At 41.5% G+C, this 24532-nt stretch overlaps 1 protein-coding gene across 3 annotated transcripts in view; it reads right to left on the bottom strand.

The window, feature by feature from the left end:
• Positions 1–24532, bottom strand: part of Mxi1 (MAX interactor 1, dimerization protein) — a 71104-nt gene that overhangs the window by 17375 nt on the left and 29197 nt on the right. For all 3 annotated transcript variants that reach the window (XM_052761657.1, XM_052761658.1, XM_052761659.1), the window contains exon 3: positions 14625–14654. In XM_052761657.1, the coding sequence (XP_052617617.1) occupies positions 14625–14654 (30 nt within the window). The remainder of the gene's footprint in view (positions 1–14624; positions 14655–24532) is intronic.

Genomic DNA, 24532 nt, shown 5'->3' on the forward strand with positions numbered 1-24532 from the left:
TTGGGGAAAGGAGGGGTGATGAAATTTGGGGCAGGAAAAGGACAACATAGAACAAATGTTGGCCAATGTGTTTTGCTTCACAAACTTAACTGGCCATTTAGAACCTCTGGGAAAATAAAATTCACAGAATGTAAGATATGCCACAGCCTTGGTAATGGCATAGAACTGGTATTTTGATATATTGTCTTATTTCTAAATTACTTAACTGTCTGAGTTTTGTCTTTCATGACCCTATGTCGGGTGTGTGTGTGTGTGTGTGTGTGTGTGTGTGTGTGCGCGCGCGTGTCCTGACCACAAAGAGCCCAAATGAAAAGCAGTTTCTGAATTTCTTTTGGAGTTAGCCTAGCATAGCAGAGCCTCGCCTGGTGCCAATCTGGAGCACCCCTTCGGTTAAGTTTTCCAGTGTAGCCGGGCGGTGGTGGCGCACGCCTTTAATCCCAGCACTCGGGAGGCAGAGCCAGGCGGATCTCTGTGAGTTCGAGGCCAGCCTGGGCTACCAAGTGAGTTCCAGGAAAGGCGCAAAGCTACACAGAGAAACCCTGTCTCGAAAAACAAAAAAAAAAAAAAAAAGTTTTCCAGTGTTGTATTAGGGACGGACCAAAAAACCCTTCTAAAGCAAGTAGAATGGAATATGCCTTAAAGAAGAGTATTTTTAAAAACTGCTATCTTTAAAAAAGATTTATTTATTCATTCATTCATTCATTCATTCATTCATTACATATACAGTGTTCTGTCTGCATGTTTGCCTAGAGGCCAGAAGAGGGCACGAGATCTCATTACAGATGGTTGTGAGCCACCATGTGGTTGCTGGGAATTGAACTCAGGACCTCTGGAAGAGCAGCCAGTGCCCTTAACCACTGAGCTATCTCTTCAGCCCTAAAAACTGTATTTTTAATAACTGCATTTTTAAAAGCTTTTTCTGAAAAGAGGAAAGTGTTCACTGAATTAGCGATTCCCTACAAGAGTCAAGTCAAAGAAACTGGTCTAAAGCGTTCTGTCATAACCCTGCATTCCGACCTGCTTCTATTTTTCATATGTCTGAGTCTTAGTTTGACTCTTCTGGAAAAGCTCAGGGAGCATAAGAATGAGAGAGGGAGGGGAACTCTAGTATTAATCTTGTGTTACTCCATTCTTAGCTCAATGCTGTTAATTTTCCACACAGTTTCCTTTATGAGTAATATTTTCCTTGGTTTTATTTACTTTTAGTTGACAAATACTAACTGTACACTTTGATTACATCAATAGTTCTGGAGAACAACTTAGAAAAATTCATGTAATTCCACGGATCTGAGAAAAAAGGAAAAGCCAAGTGGAAGGGAAGTTGCTCCACTTGCCCCGTTACCAGTGAAACGCTCACTTCAGCAGAGCGGAGGAGACGGTAGCCTGGTCTACACATACCACTACAACAAGAAAGAGAAACTACTGTTCCAACGAAAGACACCAACAGGGTTTGGAGATTATGTGTGTCAAGCCTGTCTGTATTTCCTTTCAAATAATGCAGGATCAAAGTCCTGAAACAGCATTATTTTCAAAAGATATGTACAGGATCCTTTGAAACGGTAAAAGACAATACTCAATATTTACTTAATTTTTCTTAAAAAAACACCAGAATTTAACATTGCAAGCTAAGAAAACTACGCTCCCTCCTCATATGACTCAACATACAGCAATAAAAAAATGCTTTCAAGAGATTTATAGGAACACAGCATCCAACTGCTCTAGGAAGAACCTTCTCCTTTATAAGTCACCTGGCTCTACCTGACCTGCATTATGTTTGACAGTAAAGGTGGAATTTCTAATTGAAAAAGAAACTTACTTGGAAGTGACTGAAATTTTTTTTTAGTTTTGCAAAATACAAGCTGTTCTATAAAAGAATAGTTGTGGGGGCTGGAGAAATGGCTCAGCAGTTAAGAGCACTGGCTGCCCTTTCAGAAGTCTTGAGTTCAATTCCCAGCAAACACATGGTGGCTCACAACCATCGATAAGGGAGTAATTGTGAACTGTGCTAGACTAAAATGAGCCAAAGAGTTTAAAGACATATAGACATTACCATCCTACTCACAGCAATGATCCAAATGCTCAAGGTCTGGCATCTGTCGGTGGCAGCAATGGATGGGACGGCTCAGAAAAGCTCCTACCTGGCCATGACCCAAACATCACACATACCTGTCCATCTTCTTATAAAGCCCAAGAAGATTGTTTAAAAATGGATTTAAATGTTTTTATTTGTGGTAATAAGACCCTTTTTAGTTAACATACATTGTATTAAGTAGGACTGTCCTTTAAAAAAAAATCTGAAATTTCTCCTTTAGGTTTTAAAGTTTCCTGAATTTAGTCATGGTTTTGGTGAAGAAATCTTTGTGTACTTTTACAATTTACAGATTACTCACATATTCTAATTTAGTCTTTGCATTTCTAGATTAGGAAATCTTTCTTGTGTAGTTTTGGGATCTTTTAAATGAACCAGACTTGCTCTAACCACTTCTGGATCAAAGTATTGAAAAGCAGAGCATTCATTCTGTGGTGTGTGTGTACATGTATGTGTGTGAATCTCCCTGTGTGAATGTGTGTGTGTGTGTGTGTGTCTGTGTTTGAGTCTCTCTATGTGAGTGTGTGTGTGTTTCTGATGTTACATCTCATGCCAAAATCAGTTCTTGGGCAAACTCCTTAAGAAAGAGGTTTGGACATGTTTTTAAGTTACAAAGCCCTATCATGTAGGGCTTGCATATTCAAATGAACAGCTTCACCACTAGTCTGACACAGAATGGTCCTTAAGAGACTTTAGGGGCTGAGGCAAGTTCCCATTATACGTGTTTACCCTCTTCCTTGGTTCTCTAGCATCTCTTAAATATCATTCTGTTTCGGAGTAGTGTTGTAAATGTTAATTTTATTCCAGTAAGCCCCAAACAACTAAAATCTTCAAGTGGAGTGTGGCAATCTCAAGTTTTTGTTTATTTTCACAAGATATTTGGGCCTTCACCAACGTTCCCACCACAAAAACAGGGAGAACTCTTCACAGGAAAACTGTAACTATTTAAAAAAAAAAAAAAAAAAAAAAAAAAAAAACGACACTGCAACCATCTGCAAAGGAAAAATTAGTTTCTCCAAGGGAATCTTGCTGGAGATTCAAACCACACTTAAGGACAGGCCCCATGCCCAGCACTAGACAGCCAACACAAAGCAAACTCAATGGTATTTTAGGAGATTTTTACCTCATAATATTCTGTCTGGGTTGGTTTGTTTGTTTTTAAACTTACTGTCTTTTGCCTATATATCACAGTCTCTTGATTTCTGTCTTTTGATGGGTTTCTTCTATGTTTTGATAGCTTTTGCTTGTATGTGTCTGTATGTGCTTTGAGTGTGTGTTGCTGCAGTTCTGTGCTTTTCTTTTGTTTTGTTTTATCCTTGTTTGTCTTTTTTATTTGCTTGTCTGTTTTCTTAACAGAAAGAGAAAGAAGGCATGGAGTTGGAAGGGTGGGGAAGATCTGAAAGGAGATGAGAGAGGAGAAACCATGACCAGAATAATTTCATTTTCAATTACAAAATGACACTCTATAAACTTAGTGTGATGATAGCATCTTTAATTCCAGTACTTGGGGAGCAGGAGCGAGAGCTCAGTGGTTAAGAGCACTGGCTGCTCTTCTAGAGGACCTGGGTTCAATTCCCAGCACACACACAGCAGCTCACAACTGTCTACAACTCCAGTTCCAGGGGATCCTACATCCTCACACAGACATACATGCAGGCCAAACATCGATGCTCATGAAATAAGTAAACTATAATCCCAGCACTTGGAAAGCTGAGGCCTGAGGATGTCAAGTTCAACGCCACTGTTGGCTACACAGTGAGACTCTGTCTCAGAAAACCAGAAGACTGTATTTAGCTAACCCAGACACAGCAGGAAGCAACTGTAAACTAAAGGGATAAAAGGCTGCACTCCTCTGAAAATACTCAGGCACCTGTCTATGTTACCCATGCTGGATGGTTTGACTTCACCTCAGAGCAAGTGGCAAACTACACTTGAAGTCAAACAAACCTACTAGACACACAAGGCCAGTTCTGGCAAACTACTGGAATACCATGCAGATCACAGAAATAAGTATGTATGACCAGGCTGTTCACACCATCTTTAGTCCACAATAGCCCCCCACAATGAATTTACCTTAACTCCCATCTGCCACACACACAACTCAGCACTTAATTATACTCTTTAAAAGGGCTCTGTAATAATATCTTTGTCTTCTACCTAGTTAGGTTATAATCAAGAGTAGGACCCAGGACTTGTCGTTTTATTCTCTCTAGTAACTAGCCGAGTCCAATGCCTAATAAGTGCTTGTCAGTTGATTTGTAATTACCCTGAGGAGTCTGCCGGTGCCAGGGACTAAGCCACTTCAAATGAACTCCTATTTCCACCAGAGATTTCAAATCAGAAAACACAACCTTGAGGTTAATGGTATACAGGAGACACTAGCACAGACATCTGACAACTACCTATTATTAGTCATCATAGATGAAGTGTTCAAAGGAAGTTCAAAACAAACCCAAGAAGTCTGAGAAAAATCTTAAACTTGCATTTTTAGTATTTCTTACTAACTGCACCTGTAAATGTGAAGGCAGGAATTGGGTGCAGAGACCAAACTGCATTTTACTGGGAATAGAAAAGTTGCTGTTTTCCTGCTACCCATTGCTGACCTGTAGTTACATCCAACCTCTCTGTAATCAATGATTCCAAGCTCTATCAAGAGTACTGAGAAAGCCTGGATAGTGGCTCCACTTCACAAGAAATATGGGTTCATTTTACAAAGTGAAATTCAGACATGTTTGTAATCCAGATTCCCCAAATTTAAATTAAAAAATCCTAGACAGAAGTAAAATAGAGTTCTTTATACCATTTCCAAAAGTTTCTTCAATAAAAAGTCGTCCTCTGAAAAACAGTATTTTAGAACTGAAGTGCTAAGCGGCTCTCTTCTCAAGCTAATGTTTAAAAATATTTCTATTTCACCAAAATGTTATGAAATGAAATACTGACATGTGTGTCTATGTAGCTAGAGCTTTCCTGCCTGGCCCACGGTCAGGACAAATCTTTGTCACCCACCAGTCCCACAGCCACTCAGACCCAACCAAGTAAACACAGAGACTTATATTGGTTACAAACTGTATGGCCGTGGCAGGCTTCTTGCTAACTGTTCTTACAGCTTAAATTAATCCATTTCCATTATTCTATACCTTACCACGTGGCTCGTGGCTTACCGGCATCTTCACATGCTGTTTGTCATGCTGGCGGCTGACAGCGTCTCTCTGACTCAGCCTTCCACTTCCCAGCTTTATTCTCCTCCTTGTCCCGCCTACACTTCCTGCCTAGCCACTGGCCAATCAGTGATTTATTTATTGACCAATCAGCAACATACTTGACATACAGACCATCCCACAGCATGTCTACGTGCACACATGTGTACTGGTGCACATGCCTGTGCACGTGTGGAGGCCATGGGAGGGTACCAGGTGTTCTCCTCTATCATTTTCTACCTTATTCCTTTGATGACCCGAGTCTGATCTCCAGAATCCACAGCAGAAGGAGAGAACTAACTCCTGAAAGTTGTTCTCCACACATCCACCATGGCATGCATGCACACACACACATATAACGAAAACGTTTTAAACATCAGGGTGGCTGGGAGATGGCGTGGCTTAAATGCCCACTGCTCAAGCACAAGGCACAGAATTCAGGTCTGCAGAACCCATGTAAGAGTTGGGCATGGTGGCAGATGCCTGTAACTCCAGCCTTGCTTGACGAAGTGGGCAGAGACAAATGGATACCTGAAGCTCACTGGCACATGTGCGCGTACACACACACACACACACACACACACACACACACACACACACGGGTTAAGAGCTCTTGCTGTACAACCATGGAGATCTGAGTTTAGTTCCCAGCAAGTGCTTTTGAACCATCTGGTCACCTACTTCACTGACAACTTTTAAACAAAAGGAATTTCATTATTTTACTATGGTAAACTCTAAGAACAATTACAACTGATTTTGTTCCTTTTTTTTCTGTGTGTGTGGAGTGCTCACGTGCCATGCATGTGGAGGTCAGAGACAACTTGGGGAGCTGACTCTCTCTCCACCATGTGGGTCCCGGGAATTGAACTCGGGTTGTCGGGCTTGGAGACCGGTGCCTTTACCTGCTGAGCCATCTTCCCAGTGTCCAATTAAAATTTTTAAAGTCCAATTAAAATTTTTAAAATGATAGGTAAATGCCAATTCATTTAAAAAATATTCTAATTGTGTGTGTGTGTGTGTGTGTGTGTGTGTGTGCGCGTGCGCGTGACAATATGGGCACATGAGTGCTGGTGCCCAGAGAGACCAGAAGCATGTGATCCCTCTAAAGCTGGAGTCACAGGCAATTTTCAGTCACCTGATTTGTGTGCCTTAAACAGAACCCAGATCCTCTGGAAGAGCAGTACACAGTCTTAACCACTAAGCCATCTCCCCAGCCTACTAATTCATCTTAAACAAACTAATCTATCAATTTTTAAATGAGCCAAACACTTAACTGCTGTTAGGCTAAATAATGGCTTTAAAGCCAACCTATGCTATATAACTGGACTTGACTCAAAAAAAATAAAATAATGTGAATGGATGTGTATGTGTGGTTTTTTTTCATAGCAAAAAAGATGAGTCTTGGTTTTTAATGCCATTTATAGTAAAAGTCAAATTAGAACTGAGTACTTGGTCAGCTCTACAATCGAAACATGAAATGTACCACGGCATCTGTAAAGCCATCCCACTCAAGAGGCATTGTCCCATGATACACCCGCTTTAGTAGAGGTCCCATTATGAAACACAGTCACCACATATTTCCTAAGTGGGTCATATTACCTAGAATACCCTATGGGGACACACTGTTCTCTCTGAAGCAGGAGTAGAGAACAAAACTATTTTTTTAGAAGGGGAAGATGTTTGCAGGGTTGCAAATATCTCGCTTTGTGTCTTCCTAAAATATTTTCTATCTTGAAGAGCAGGATTCATGAAGAAGAGGAGCAAGAAAAGGAAGAAAGGAGGAGGCACAGCTAAATTTGACTTGACATTTAACTTTTTTCTCTTCATCTAACAAAAGATGTAACCTGCTACGGAAAGTTATTAATTCACTGGGTACCTGTGAGTCAAGGCACTTGAAAACTGAGTGCAAGGTACCTGTGCTGTCACAGAGCCCTGCTCCCGTGAGTGTGTCCAGTCTGGAAGGGATATATGTGCTCCCCACAAGATAAAGTGGCGCAGATTACTCGTCAAAGAAACAACACAAAAGGCGACTTTCAGGAGTGCGGAGGCCGCGATGTACAGTCAGGAAAGGCTTTCTGAAAAACACGTATTTCATGCATGCCTGGAAGATGCCATGAGTGAGCTCCAGCCTGGGGACTAGGAGTCTAGGTTTCCACCCTAGCTTGTCCTTCTCCAGCTTGGTGGGGCGGATAGTCAAGAGGGGACTTAGGCTCTGAGGTCTGGTCTAGGCCAGACGGTTTCCTAATACCCCTTTCAGCTTGATGATCTAGGGAGATGTATGGATAGGTTTACTACTGATGCCTTTTAAAAATCCACGCACGCACACGCGCGCACACGCGCACACACACACACACACACACGTTCACAACTAAGGTAGCCTTGCTATAAGGACTCCCACCAAAAATAAAGTCCACATGGTATGCCCCATTAACAGGAGTGCCACTGGACAAGTGTCCTTTTCAGTCACGGCCTTCCTCAGTACACAATCCATAATTTAAATGCACAAACACGTCACTTTGCTTTGTGAGGCAAACATGACAAGAACTAGAGAAACCCACCTTCATTCTGCTTTAAATACTAGTAGTCAAGGCACTACTCAAAGTTCGGTCCAGCCAGTTTTTGTTTTTCCTCCTAATAAAACAAGTGTTCACTTTTCCAGAATGTGTTTGCTGTAAGTGTACAGTCTTTTTTTAAAAAAAAAAAAAACAAAAAAAAAACAAACAAATGTCATACAAGAACCTGTAGCTAAAACCAGTTAAGAAATGCTTTTCCCACCGAGGGATCCTGAACAGTCAGATGATGAAGGCAGACCAAAACAATCACTCGGTTGAAATGTCCAGATCCACGGGCTCTAGAAATAAAATTCTAATTTAGCAGCATGCACAAAGAGGGCCAGTACCAAAAGAAAAATCAAATTTATCTAAATGTCCTTGGGGACATGAGAGCATCCAGAAGAAAACTTACTCATTATCAAACATTTGTGATAACCAGAACACATCAAAAATTCTAACACGCCTTTCATCTCAGCACTTGGGAGGCAGAGGCAAATGGATCTCTGTGAGCTCCAGGCCAGCCAGGGCAGAGTGAGATCGTCTCAAAAAGACAAAAATAAAAAAAAATTTTAAGAGAAAAGTTAAAATCATTTCTGGGATTTTCATCCTTTTAATATACATATGCAGGTTTTCTTCATAAAAATACTTAGCCATTTGCAGCCAGGCGGTGGTGGCACAGCCTTTGATCCCAGCACTTGAGAGGCAGAGGCAGGCGGATCTCTGTGAGTTCAAGGCCAGCCTGGTTTACAAAGTGAGTTCCAGGACAGGCTCCAAAGCTACAGAAGAGAAACCCTGTCTTGAAAAACCAAAGAACAAAAAACAAAATTTAGCCATCTGCAAACAGAATGAAAAATGAGTAAGATCTTGCAGAGTACAAACTTTACCAAGGACATTGGTTCCTTTTATCTATAACTGGTCCTTATTTGTGGAGTACATAATACATACCACAGTGCACAAAAAGAGGCACCAGGCATCTAAAAAAAAAAAGTGACATATTTTCAGCCAGGTAAAAATCCCTTAAAATGTTTCCACCTGTAAACTTAGATCATATAATCTGCTTACATTTCAATAATTCATTAAGTTCTCCATTTCCCTCTATGAAATTATTACTCCTGCTGAGATCTCAAGAGTCTTTTCTATATTCCTCAGTTTTCATTAATAACTATACTTTGATATATTGACTAGGTAGACAGAGTGCGCCTGTAGGTTTGAACCCAGGGCCTCACACATGACAGATAAGAACTCCACCACTGAGGAGATGACACAAGAACTCCATCATGACTAACAACAAGGGAAGCATCACAACAGAAGAAATTTTAGCAAGCACAAAAGTCCTAAGACAGAAGCAAGGGCGGTGCTTCTGTGGGGTGGGGGTGGAGCACAGGAGATGAGGACTCTCCTCTGGGACAGAGTAGTGGAACTCGCAGGCCACAGGTTTTATATCATTTAATTAGGAAGCAGGTGAAGGGCTGCACACAGAGAAATGTCATGGTCGACACTATACTCGGGAAGATTACACTTGCTGCTCTGGGAAGGAAAAGACTAAGTAGCAGCAGTTAACAACACTCTCCTTTTAGTGCTTCTCATCCTGTCCTCTTCTGTCCCCAGACCACTGAGTGCTGGCTCTGATGTCTTTTACTTCACAGACCACCTCAAAAGCACCCAAACTGGTCTCTCATCTTCTATAGCTACATTTTATTTCATCATTTAGTCCTAACTGGTCTCATGTACCCAAGGCTCGCCTCAAATTGGCTATGTAGTAGGGGCTGGCCTCCAAGTCCTGATCCTTCTGCCTCTACCTTCCAAGTACAGGGATTTTAAGCACGTATCACCAGCTGGTAGGGCCCCTCCTCCTCCAATGCTCTGATCATGCCTTCATCTTTCCTATAAAACCTCAAATCTTCTTGGTTGGGTAATTATTTCAGTGGCACACTTACCTAACCTAGGGCCCTGGGGTTCAATTCCCAATACTACAAAAACAAAGGCCTCAAATATCACTGCCAACAAAATGAAGTACAAACACCATTCCAGAGTCCAATCGCAAACTACCTTTGTTGTCTTACCGGCCATCGCTAATGTGACAGACTCTGCTCTTCCCCCATTTAATGTGATCTATTCTTTTCTGGACGTAACTCTCATTGTGTACAAGCACGTGAAGGTCAGAGGGGTCCTGGGAGAGAAAGTTCTGTCCTTCCACAGTGGGATTCTGGACTTGAGGACACGCTGTCAGATTTGTGCGTGGGAGGCACTGGTACCCACTGAACCATCGCACTGGCCCGTGGACACAATTTTCCGTGCCAGTGTCCTGCTTCTGTAGGTCTGCTCACACTGACCATTTCCTAAGGCTTCACGGGTCAGCACACATTCCTCTTGGTGACCCAGCAGTATTTTTTACTACAACATACAGCATTTTAACATCATGACTGAGTTTAAACAGGTCTTACAATTCTACATTTATTTAAGGAAATGTACTCTAGAGTTTCTACTCTATTTTCTCTTCACAGTGACTCACTAAATCACACACTACTAATGGGTTTCAGTTTTCATTTTGAACACACCGTTAGTGTACCTTTCCAGACGTTAACTGGTCACTAAACTAGATCATGTCATTAGAAGATAAACCTGTGAATACCAAACCATGATGATTTTAACCTTAAGGATATAGGATAAAGCTTGAATTATATCTTTATTTTATGTATCACAATGCCAAGCATTTGTTAATTATCACTAAAGAAAAAGATTAATAATAAACATAGCCATCATATTTATGATTAGACAGGATCATGGTCAGGACTGTTTTATGCTCACATCCATCTTGTTTCAAATTACTGTGATAGCCAGTTTTCAAAGACACTATGACCCACAGTTTCTGTCTTCCTATCTTCTGGAATCCTAGAACAGTACTGTGTGATGGGGAGCACAGTAGGCACTCTGTGGTGATATTTTGTTGTCCTCTAATAAAGCTTGCCTGAAGATCAGAGACAGAACAAGCCACTAGATTAAACACAGAGGCCAGGCAGTGGTGGCACACACCTTTAATCCCAGCACTTGGGATCACATGCCTTTAATCCCAGCACTAGAGATCTCGTGCCTTTGCTACCTGTATTTGGGAAGCACACAGGCCATTAATCTCAGCACTGGGAAGTGACATGGCTGGGCGGAGGAAGGTACATAAGGTGTGAGGAGACAGGAACCAGAGCTGAAGCTGAGGACTCAGGGGAATTCAGTCAGAGGCTTTGTGGAGATAGATAGAATCTCGCCTTCCATTCGGCCTGAGGATTCGGTAGTGGTGAGAAGTTTCTCTAATGTCTTGCTCCTTTGTCTCTCTGATCTTTCAGTATTGACCCCAGTATCTGGCTTCGAGATTTTTATTAAAAGATCAATTAGGATCTGTGCAACATAAACCATAAAAACCATAAATTTTTACATCATCTTTCTCTCAGGAGGATGTGAGTGTCTTTATGTATGGAGGACACCTATTACCATCCATTGGACTTAATTCTCTTTTATCACAGACATTCCGCCTCTGCCTAGCAAAGCATCTTCTTAGTCCAGTGTCCTCCTTTGGCCCTCCCAGCTCTGCCAAAGCTGTAATAAGGGTAAGCCTTGTGTTTCAGTCGAATGGCAGCTACTAAGGTTGAATGCCCTCCCCTGCAGTCAGCACTAAGGTTCCTGACCATTAAAGTCCTGCTAAAGTTGTTGACTCTGTTGAAATCATCACCAGTAATTTGAATTAAGAAAATGAAAAACCAATGAAGTGGCATCCAAATCTGCACTGAACAGTCTCTTCTCTGCCAAAGGACCAAACTCCTAAGATAAGCCAACGGACAAAGTAAATCTTAATACCTGGATCTCAGAGACTCATTAGGTTTACCAAGAGCTAATTCACACAGGTTCCCGAGGAACACAGAGCCGCTGAATGTGCACTTGCTGGGCCTGTCAGGGCATGTGTGGAGAGGACACAACCAGGGATACTCCACAAGTAACGTGCTCTGCACCAGCTCAGGCTGCCCAAAGTGGTGCTAAGAGGAAACCAGCCCCAGAGACCTCCCAAAGTGTTTGAGACTACCGAAAGCTCCAGAATGAGTGAGCTATAGGCATCTGGGTAATGGTGGATTTAAACAAAGTACTATGGGTGTCCCTGGCCCCAAGTCTCCACCACTGGGCTTTGAGATCTAGGAGCACGAACCTCAACATCTGTTAGCTATTATCTCTTCACGGCCAGAACCCAAGCTTCGGCAAACTCGGGGCTTTAAGAGAACCATCTGCAACTTCTCTACTGTCCATTAACACTGCACACCACATACTGCTACTCTCACTGCACTTGCCTTGGTGAAAAAACCCACCAACTCCAAGAGCTTTATGTCAAGAGTTTAGCGTGAACTAAGAAGAAAACATTTTTTCTGACATAAATATAATATATATAAAGTGGCAAAATTTCAAAAATACAAATTACTCCAAGAATACCTTTTCAGGATGAACACACACTGAACTGCTGCTTGGATACTGAGTTACTTTCCTCATTGAAGAGCATGCTCTAAGGCTGATGACAAGTAAAGCCAGAATTAACTTACCTCAAAAGATTCAAAATCCAGGCTGACCATTTTTTTTAAATTAACAGTGTAAATAAGAGCTGTACTTTGGAAATAACAACTATTAAATAATACTTGGCAGGGGCTAAAAATATATAAAAGTATGGGCTGCGCTTTTTTTTTTTTTTTTTTTTTTTTTTTTTTTTTTTGGTTTTTCGAGACAGGGTTTCTCTGTGTAGCTTTGCGCCTTTCCTGGAACTCACTTGGTAGACCAGGCTGGCCTCGAACTCACAGAGATCCGCCTGGCTCTGCCTCCCGAGTGCTGGGATTAAAGGCGTGCGCCACCACCACCCGGCTATGGGCTGCGCTTTTACATGCTCCTGTACTGCCTTCCTGTGTCCTGCTGGGAGCTTTCCAGAAGGAGGGCATAAGTTATTAAATTTGATTTTTCTTTTAGCATTGGCCCTCTTATACATGCTGCTAAATGACAATTTCCTTTCTTTCTTTTTTCTTCTTTTTTTGTTTTGTTTTGTTTTTTTTCTGAGACAGGATTTCTCCGTGTAGCTCTGGAACATTTCCTGGAACTCACTCTGTAGCCCAGGCTGGCCTCGAACTCACAGAGATCCGCCTGCCTCTGCCTCCCGAGTGCTGGGATTAAAGGCATGCGCCAGCACCGCCCAGCCGACAATTGTATTTCTAATGATAAGAATCCTTTAAGAACCTGTCTTGGAACGATTACTGTATCACCTCACAGTGGCCCCCAGGGAATGGGGGAAGAGAATAAAGCAAACAGATAAACAACAGCATGAAAGGGGAAAAATAATCAGAGAAAAAAGAAATGAAGGCTGTTTGTTAGCGTTTGCAAGACCACGGAGCACACCCTAAGTAAGGTCCTAGCAGGAGACTTCTGCAAAGCCATACCCAAGTCACAGCAGGACACCGGTTAAATAACTCACAGGGTATAGCAAAGCAATACCACAACGGATAAACACCATCTTCACATTCTTACGCTGTGATTAAGTCAGAGATGACATGCATTAATAAATAAAATTTACTCAAGACTTTGAAAGTTCTCACCCACATAGTTACTAAAGACTCTCTTTACTCATGTTAAAAGCTTTTTGCCAAGCTTCTAATGGAGGCCTACTGAATGAGAGTCATATCCATATGGATGAAATCATTACAAAATCCACTTGTTTATCAGTATTTAACCCATGTGACCCCAGATATACTCTAATTTTCTTATTGTTTTGTTGTTTTTGTATTATTTTGTGTTTGAGTGTTTTCCCTGAATATATGTATGAGCACCATGTGTGTGCCTGGTACCTAGGGAGGTCAGAAAAGGGCATCAGATTCCCTGAAACTGGAGTAATGCGTGGCTGTGGATGCTGGGAACTGAACCTGGGCCCTCTTTTAACTGCTGAGCCATCTCTCCAATCCCATTTTGTTTTTGAGACAGGATCCTGCTTTGAAATAGGTCAGGCTGGTTTTGAATTTATTACATAGCCCACATTAACCTTGAACTCAAGATCCTCCTCCTATGCCTCAGATTCTCAAACGCTGGGGTTTTCGGATGTGTGCCACCATGCTTGGCGCTCTGTGCTCTAAGTTTTTGTTTTATTTTATTGCAGTGCTACTGACAGAACCAGACTCATGCATGCCACAGTCTTTTATGCTCATACCGAGCCTTGCAGTTTTCTGAGTATTCAATGCTCACTCATTGTCTTACAAAGAGCCTTCCAAAATGATCTTGTAGTCAGTACCTTCTGTTTCTCCATTACCACACCTAATACTTTCTCTCTCACCCACAAAAATGGCCGAAACCATTCTTCTATTGTCTATGCAAACTACTCAGTGTGTCTGGCAAAGAAGTGTTATAGTTCATGATTGATAAACATTTATTGAATGAATAAGAAAACAAGTGAGCGCACTGCAAAGATTCAATGCACTAATTACTTAATCCAGAAACCAGATCCTTTAGCAAGACCATGTTTTAAGCCATGAACCTATCAGTCAGTCTGTTCTCTAAGACAGAAAAGAAGCCATCTCATAAACTCAAATTCAAGTGAGCTTAGTAACATGTTTACCTCATAAATCATTTCTTCCAGAAAACACAATATATCGTAATCAATAATCTATACATCTTAAAAATAAAATAACAACTATATGTATACTATCAATCACTTTAATTTCTCAGGTAAAACAGTAAGTTTGCTTTCAAACAGATGAAAGCTGCCCCTCATCACTGACTCACCGGTTCTTTTCCAACTCATTGTGTGTAGATCTAAAAGGAGAAAAAAAGAGAGAGCATTAGCCAGGCTTGTTAATAACTTCATCATATTACAAGCAGTGAACTGAACGCACAGACTTCTACAGCCTCGATCCATCTGACTTGAGTCATTCTACTTGCCTCAAGTGACTGTTACAAGGACTAACAAATCTATACAAAAAAGCAAAATACAGTGAGCTAGTTAGCAAGTATCAGAATTACGTTATACTTCCCTTAAATATGTGTGCTACTATTGTAATAATCCAGAATTTAAAATATGACTTTGATAAAGGAGAACGTAAGTTTTTATTATTAGAACTAAAACTGATCATTTTACATTGCGTGAGTGCCTGTGTGTTTCATACAGTCCAGGAACCCTCAAATTCACAGTGTAACTGAGAACCTCCCAAGTGCTGGGATTACAAGCATGTACCATTCCACCTGGTTTTATGTGGCGCTGAGACCAAACCCACAACCTCACGCATGCTAGGCAAGCACTCTCCAGCTGATCATCAACCCCCCATCTATCATTTTACATACCCCTGTTAATGTTAAAAGTTTTCAAAATATTACATTACTGACAGCTTTAATTTTATCCCCCCTCCCCTATGGATATTTAATGCTAGATTCATAAATCTTAACAAATTAAGTATTTTTGTGAGCCTCACAATTTGTGAGAATCTACTTACTACTGTCTTGAGTTCAACAGTCAGAGGACTGAGTTACTGTCTGTCTACCTTTTGCTTTACTGCCAATTTCATGAAGTTCCACGTGATCAAAAAGACTGACGGTCATTTCAAAGAGATTATCTTAATAAAAGCACTTCTCTCTCAAAAAAAAAAAAAAAAGTAAGAAGCATCTCAGGAGTTCAAGAGTTCACCCAAATGAGCAGCAAATACATGGACAGCTCAGGCAGAAGAGACTAGAAAAGCACACAACTTGTACCTCAACAACTCAGCGCGTAAAGCTCAGGAAGTTACAACGAAACCTCTGCCACTCTGTGTTTATTCAAAGCTTCTTTTGTTTGCTCAAGCAGAAGAGTTAAAAAGGAAATTGGCATATATAATTATTTACCATCATTAATGCTGTGCATGTGTGTATGTGTGGGCACACGAGCCCTGGCGCACATGGAAGCCAGAGAACAGCTTGTGGAGTAGGCTTTCTCTGTCCACCTTAACGTGGGTTCCAGGGACCGAACTCAGGAGACCACGCTTGCACAGCGAAAGCCATCTCAGCAATCCCCCAAGGCATACTTTAGACATTTAAATTTTGGTGAGACTTCCTGTGCCCTCTTGGCAAGGGAAGTTTGGGTTTAGCTGCCTTCCTCTAAAAAATAAAACTGAGAGCAAGCAGAATAAGAGACAATCTCTCTATAAAATTCCATAGTACACCATCAACAGCAATGTTATATTTGTAGACGAGTAGATGCCAGTTTACCATAAACTTATTCTAAACTCTTTGGCAATCCCACTGGTGGCCATAAACGCAAAGGATAATTCATTCAATGATAACCAATGGTGGAATTCCAGCACTACATTGAGCCTATTATAAAAAGCTAGGACCAAAGGAGCATGATCGGACCCACTGCTGTGAGCAAAATTAAAACAGCAGGGCCCTTCTGCCTCTCCTGAACAGACTTATTATTTGTCTTATTAAAAGGAAAAAAAAAAAACCAAAATGCTAAGAATCTGAACCTTCTCACTAAAGTAGGAAATCCATGACACATGTTGTTATACCACCACAGAATTTAACATGATTCTAAATAAGAAGAAACAAACGATCACAAACACACTAATATTTCCACACTGCCTTGTTCTTCCCGGTTTACTCCTGTTTTGTTTGGCTTTTACATATAATATTAAGACAGCAAACACTAAATGCTTTCAGCGTTCAACACTGACGTAGACTACGGTGAATGAAAGGGTTTCTGGCTGGTAAATTCACACGTGTGTAGGAGTCATTGCAACTAAAGGTAAAACAAGCTCACAAAGAAAGACACACACTTACACACTGTCACAGGAGTTTAAAGACAGCGGGTTCACTTCCACAGGGGGCTACTGAGAAAATCTGGGGGAAGGTAGCATTTGACTTGGGGCTTAAATGATGAGTACATCTGGTATCAGTAAAGTGTGGAGCCTTCTTAAAGGGATTGTTTACAGTAGAAGGGATAGGAAACAAGCCCCGTGGAGACGTCCAAAGTGACGCCAGGGACCAACCCTGTACAGAAGTCACACGGACACACAGTGTCAGTCAACAACAAGCCTTGCACTCAGTACTAACTCTGTCACTTACACTAGCTGTGTGACCTTGGGGAGGATTAGTTAACCTGGTTCAGTTCTGTAAAACTCAAGCATCATCACGCCTTGGATAGGTTATAGGGAGAACTAGAAGGGGAAAAAAAACCATGCAAAAGCATTTGGAACTTAGTAAGTTTTCAGGAAATATTAGCTCCTTATTGTTTTGAGGCATGGTCTCACTATGAAGCCCAGCCTGGCCTGAAACTCCTGACCTGCCTGCCTCAGCCTCCCAGATGCTACAACTACAGGCTATACCACCCTGTCTTGGTAATTTTTAAAAAACATTTTATGCGTATGAGTGTTTTGCTTGCATATATGTCTGTGTACCACCTATGTGCCTGGTACCCTCAGAGGCCAGAAAAAGGCATTAGGTCCCCAGGAACTAAGGTTACAGACAGTTGTGAGCCACCACATGGGTGCTGGAACTTGAGCCCCGGTGCTTTGGAAAAACAGCCAACACACTGAACCACTGAATCATCTGTCCAGCCCCAGTAATTTTATTTTTTAACAAAACTAAAAATATATTACTCTAAACACTGTTAAGGATACTACATAAGACAAATTGACAAGTGTTCAGTGACCCATGAAGTCTGCCTGGAAATAAAGAAATAATCCTAACAAAGAAAAGAGAAACGGAAAGACACTAGGTCATTTAGCCAACTATGTGGATGAGACAAGGTTCAGCAGTGTGAGACAGAGAAAGACGCCTGGTCACACACACACAGAAAACAGTAGCTCAGATGATGACAGCAGTAACTGAGTAAATTAATCGACTCCAGATGAACACACTCCCAAACAACCCTGTTGCTTCTTTGACAACCTATGTGTCCAGTCAAGCCCCTACAATGTGTCACGAGACATTCAATTCCAAGCTCTCCACAAGGTTCAGCCGTTCGCCTGGTTAGCTGATGTTTTCCTTCAAATAAAATTCAACTCTGAGAGCAAACACCAGTGAACTCGTCCTTTCAGACGTCTCTCCTCTGCTTAATCAACTTCCGCGGACGGAAAAGCATCTTCGATTTCACACTGAATCATGGGTAATCTGTATCAATAACATCACTTTAAGAGAGACACTCTGTGTAGCCCATATCTGAACAGGCACCATTATCCCAAGGAGATCCCTGTGTTTTTTCTGACTACACTATAACTAACACACAAACTCTTCGGTGTTTAGGGTGCAGTGTGATGCAGTCACAGGACAGATGAGAGAAATGAACCTACATAAAACGGTCACGTTTGACTCCAGAGTATCGCTGCCAAGAAAGGAAAACAAAGTCTCCGTTACCAGAGCCGAGGAGACATACGCTGGTTCATTAATGAACCAACCTTCAATTAGTTCACATTTTTTTGTTTCATTTGCTTTCCAAACCTTCAAGTACTCCCATGCAATGAACTCCTTCAAGTTGTTCCCATGCAATGAGGTAAATATTATCGACGAAGCCAAATGAGTATCTTCTAACTCATAACTTATAGTCTATAACCCATATACATACATTTAAAAAAAAAATCGGAGAACTGCAGCTGTAGTAGGGTGAAGGGGTCCCTGAAGTTACATTCAAAAAGGGTTGACAAGGAAAATTATGGGAATCAGTGGAGCAAAACTTCAAAGTATACTTATTATATTATTACTATTTACTGTTTTTTTAATGTACCACACCCAGTTTTTACTTTTTCTAGAGTATTTTTCTTCATGTTTCCACTAAAGATATATCTAATTTCTTAGAGAAGGCAGTAAAAGACATTAAAGATGACAAATTTTGAACTTTGTAAATTTTTTGGGGGGGAGTCTCATGTTTTCCTTAATAACAAAATCCACAACCAGCACAGTAATTAACTCACACTGTGTGATTACCCCTGTCCTGGCCCACTCACTGGCTGGTGAACATGCCAACTGATCACTATATGATTACCCCTGTCCTGGCCCACTCATTGGCTGGTGAACATGCCAACTGCTCACTGTGTGATTACCCCTGTCCTGGCCCACCCATTGGCTGGTGGACATGCCAACTGCTCACAGCTCTTTGGTGACTCTGAATGACATGCTAGGGCCATTCTGAGTGAACAGATCTTCATCTTCAAGGACTATGCTTCCTTCTTCTTACACTTTATCATTAAGTTTTACCATTGGGAAAATGGCCAACAATATGAGACACATACTGGTATTTAGTAGGTAAATGTTTTGTTGAAACATTAAAAGAAACAAGTTAATGTGATGATTTATATCGACTGTCAACTTGATAGACCTAGAATCACCTTGAAGATAAATTCCCAGGTGTAGCTGAAGTTTTCCTGGCCCCACCCGGCTCCTCTAGTCCCTCATTCCTGCAGCTGCTCAGACCCAAATGAACACACAGAGCCTTAATATCATTTATAAATTCTTGGCCATTAGCTCAGGCTAACTACTGACTAGCTCTTACACTTAAACTCAGGCACGTCTAGGACTAGGTTATTCAGATGGGCCAACACATCCTAAATGTGGTACCAATCTATGGGTTGGGGTCTTCTGTGTGTACGTATGTGTGTGTGTGCCAGCACACATGTGTACATGTGCATATGGAGGTCAGAGGTAGCTTTCTCATTTGAGACAAGGTCTCTCACTGAACATGGACCTTAGCGATTTGGCCATACTGACTTGCCAGCAAGCCCCAAGCATCCTCCTGTCTCGGCCTCGGATTTCAAGTGTTTAAAAAAGGAAGACAAACAAACAAAGAACTATCACCAATGAGCACACATGCTAAATAAGACAAAACAGAATGAAGATTTTTAAACATTTCTAGATTTCCTTCACGTAGAGCAACTAACTAAGCCTAAGTTCCTCTGGAAGTCTTCTCAAAGATGTGTCAGGATCGCACAAAAAAACAGTTTTGTGAGCTTGCTCAGGCATACAACCACATTCATGTTTCCTGAGTATCTACACTGGGAATATGAGTACTCTAAAATGACAAAGTACTCCTATCACTGAGCTCAGATTTCACTCTGACCTGTGCAAAACAGTAAAAAAGGCAGGACTCATTAAGAAACTCATTGCGGCCTGTCTCAGGAAAAAAAGAAAAGAGAAAAAAGGAAAGGAAGGAAGGAGGAGAGGAAAAGAAGATAGCTGTGAGGTCTGGAGACATGGCTCCATGGCTAAGAGTACTTGCAGTTCTTGCAGAGGACCTGTGTTGTTTACAGCACCCACATGATGGCTCACAACCCTCTGTAACTCCAACTCCAGGGGAGTAGACACCTCTCTGGCATCCAAGGGCATCAGGCACACATGTAGTACACATACAAATATATACACACACAGGTAAAATGCTCATACATAAAAAAACAGCCAACTGTGGTGATGCACACCTTTAACCCCAGCAGAGGCAGGCGGATCTCTGTGAGTTCCAAGCCAGCCAGAGCTACACAGTGAGACCCTCTTCCACATACCCTACACACTTATATTGTTAGGTAAGTACCATATATTATGAAATATTTGTATTTTATATAAGTGAATCTTAGTCTCTGTAAAGAATCCCAGGATGGTTTTGTAAAATTGGATTGGAACTTTTGATAATGTTAATATCCTTAATCAACAATGATTCCACAGAAAAATGAGACTGAATATTTTTTCTTTGTCTTATGATACTAATTTCAGGAATATAATCTGCCTATGAGGGTTGGTTATGATTGTTAATGAATCAATGCAGAGTCACCTGGGAAGGGAGGGGTCTCAATGAGGAATTGTCTAGATTAGGTTGGCCTGTGGACAAACCTGTGAGGGGGTTTATTAATTGTGTTAACTGAGGCAGAGAACCCCACCCTGAATGTGGAAGGCATCACTCCCTAGGAAGGTGATTCTGAACTGTGTAGGATGGAGACCTGTGCACTAATACACAGGCATTCGATCATTCTGCACAACTCTTGACAGATGCAATGGGCTGAGCTGTCTCAAGCCCCTGCGGTGCCTTTCATGCACTGACAGATCCTAAGTTGGAACTGTGAGCCAGGCTAACCCTTTTCTTCCAAGCTGATACCGTCAGGGTAGTTCACCATAGCAACAAAAACAAAACGACACTGCCTTCAGAGGACAGCTGGCTGGGTAACGTGCAGATGTTAAAGAAATAACACTGCTGCCAAGTGTGATGACGTATGCCTGTCATCCCAGCATGCGGGACGCCCAAGTGGCAGGATCTCTTCAGGTCCTAGAACAGCCTGGGCCACATGGTAAGGCCAAACACAGACATTAATCTTAGCATGTTCAGTGTGATGAAAACACACTGGTCAGAGCTTCTACAAAGGGCAAAGGTCACTTTGTCCTGTGTGATGGCAGAACTATGGAGGGGGCAAACCCAAACACCTGGAAAGTCACGTTTCTTCTTCATAGCAAGGCAAAGTTACAGCGCACGACCTTGTACTTTCTTTAGAGTATTCAAAGACTTACTAGATTGGTTCATTAATTAAATTCAGAATGCAAGACAGTCCATGGCTTTACCAAATTCAGCAGTTTCAATAGTTAATGAAAAAGAAAATAAACGATAAAGGGTTCAAACAGCACTGGTGGGAGGGAGGCATCGCAAACATCAGCCATGGGCCACATGACTCAGGCATCTGATGGAAAGGCAGAACACTGACACATAAAATCTAGGTTTGAGTCTTAATTTTCAAGTAAATTGCTACTAAAAAGTCTTTGCTAATCCTGGATAAACAAGTCTAGGGACTTTAATTCATCCTGTAGTTCTACCGAGGATATTGCCTGAAATACAATCCAAATACAATCCTTATTTTTAAAAAAAAAAAAAAAAAAAAAAAGAGCAGAATAAAATAATTTCACTTCATACAATTTTCTGAAACCAAAATGAGATGATAATATATGACATGGACTTTATAAATGTACAACTTGCATATTACATGCAAGTGGTGATTATTACTATTTTTATAAGATGGAGCCTGCCTTTTTTTCCTTTTTTCTTTCTGAAATGGGGTCTACTACGGAGCCAAAGCTGACCTAAAATTCACAATCCTCCTGTCTCTCAGCCTTCTGGGAATACAGGCATGCACCTCTGTGCCCACAGGAACGCACCCTTTGACACACAATTCTATGTCTCCATGTTTACAAATACAAAAGTACAGCACAATTCAGGCCTGCTTGCAATGACAAGAAACACCTCAGACTATCTGAATGCCATCAAAAGACAACTGGCTTAATAAATCACTACACATGAAGCAGAACATCCTACAGTAACTTAAGATGTCACAGACATATAGACATGAAAAAAATGTTTAAACAACAGGACTTTTCAGCCATAAAGGAAAATAAAATTCTTACAGGAAAATGGATACAACTGTAGATATCATAGTAATTGAACTAAGTCGGTTTCAGAAAGACAAGGATGTTTTCCTTTGAGTAGTTGCTAGACACTGCACGTATGTACACACACACACACACACACACAATCTTTATGCCTGACATGAACAGAAGCGAAACTTGTAGGAAAACAAAGGTACCAATGGGGGAAAGGGGGAGGCAAAGGTTGGGTGGGTGGGCACAGGGGAGGGAACTCAACACACAACAACACATCCTTGTATGAAACCTTTAAAGAGAGTACTTTTTTATATGTTCGGGATAAGTAAGAGCAAGGTTATAATAGGTTCCGTGCCATGAAGCTCTCCCTCGGGGATCAGATCCCGGGTCCTCTGTTATAAACCTCACTGGATTCTGTACTTCCTAGACGAACTTCGTCATATCTGAAGTAACACATTCACAAGTTTTTCTTTCATTCGATGGTAATTTTCATGAGAATAGAAATACACTGTGTCTACGTAAATACACCTACATATGCCAAGTGGGAGATGTGCCTTTTTTTTTTTTTAGACAAGGTTTCTCTGTGTAGCCCTGGAACTTGCTCTGTAGAACAGACTGGCCTCGAACTCAAGGGAGTCACCTGCCTCTGCCTCCCGAGTACTAGGAGTAAAGGTGTGCGCCACCACTGCCCAGCACTGTGCCAACATTTTTTTTTTTTTTTTTGGTTTTTCGAGACAGGGTTTCTCTGTGTAGCTTTGCGCCTCTCCTGGAACTCACTTGGTAGCCCAGGCTGGCCTCGAACTCACAGAGATCCGCCAACATTTTTAAATGTAGATGTGCTGGTTAGTATTCCTATGCCGCCGCCCCCCCCCCCTCCGCCCCCAACTTAACACAGACTGGGGTCATCTGGGAAGAGGGAACCTCAATTGAGGTAATGCTTCTGTCAGACTGGCCGGCAGGCAAGTCAGTAAGTAATTTTCTTGATCCATGATTGATGTGGAAGGGCCCAGACCACCGTAAGTAGTGCCAACTCTGAGCAGTTCATCCAGAGTTGTATCGAAAAGAGAGCTGAGCAAGCCAGTAAGCAGCACTCCTCCGTGGTCTCTGCTTCAGTTCCTGCCCCGGTGCCTGTCTTGACTTCCCCTGATCATGAACTGTAACTTTTAAGTCAAATAAACCCCGTCCTCTCCATGTTGCTTTTGGTCAGGGTGTTTCATCACAGCAACAGAAAGTGGGCTAGGACAACAGGAAATCAAAACAAAAAATATATATATAACCAAGATAATAAGAGCCAGAGGAGAGAGATGTTCTATAATGCATCCTTAAATTACATTAGCTCTACAACAAACTAAAAATAGTATCTGGAAACAGTTTGTCAGTCATACTATCAAATCCCTTTGATTAGATTAATATTTAGAAAATTTACCCTCACCAGAAAAAAATGACAAAGTATATCAAAAATGATGGGACAATGCTGCCTCATTTCTAGGAAGAACTCAAGGTGACAAAGCTTTCTTCAGATCACAGTCCAGTCTACCAGGTTAAAATGATGGGCATGGCTTGAAACTCAGCTTGCTATTAAAATTTTAATATTCATACACGCATATAGTATGTTCTGATCAAATCCACCTCCCTACCTTCCTCTCCAATTTCACTGCTGTCCCCTCACTTTTCCCTCACAACTCTTCATGTGCTTTTATTTTCTTAATTTCATGTCCACTAAATCCATTTATTGTTACGTGTGTGCACAGGTATGGGTCCATCTGCTAGCCTACTGGTAGTCCCTCAGAGTCAGAATCCCTGAAGAAAACTGACTTCCTCCCATAGCAGGGGATCAGAGAGGCAGGACTTCCTGATCCCCTCCTCCATCCATGCTGGGATTTTGGCTGGCTTGATCTTGTGGTGGTCTTGTGCATGCAGTCCCAGGCAATGTTAAGTTCACATGTTATTTTGCTACAGATGTCTACTACCTCTGGCTCTTAAAATCTTTATTCCCACCCTTCTGTGACAGTTCCTGAGCCCTGGGAGGAAGAGATGTGAACAGCTGTCCCAATTACAGCTGAGTGAGTACTCCAGTCTCCTTATTCTCTGTATATTAGCCAGTTGTGAGTCTCTGTATTAATCACCATCTACTATAAAAAGAAGCATCTTTGAGGAGGGTTGAAAGATGAATTAATCTTAGAGAGCAGTTTAATATGATGTCCATTTAACAGAATAATAGGACTAGGTTCTCTCCTAGGGTTTATGAACTACCCAGCCACAGTTAACAGTACCGGGCATGCGCTCCATTTTGTAGAATGGGCTTTAATCTCAATGAAAAAGTG

Source organism: Peromyscus californicus, unplaced genomic scaffold, assembly GCF_007827085.1.
Source record: "Peromyscus californicus insignis strain IS unplaced genomic scaffold, ASM782708v3 Scaffold_4__1_contigs__length_199733344, whole genome shotgun sequence".
Classification (NCBI taxonomy): domain Eukaryota; kingdom Metazoa; phylum Chordata; class Mammalia; order Rodentia; family Cricetidae; genus Peromyscus; species Peromyscus californicus.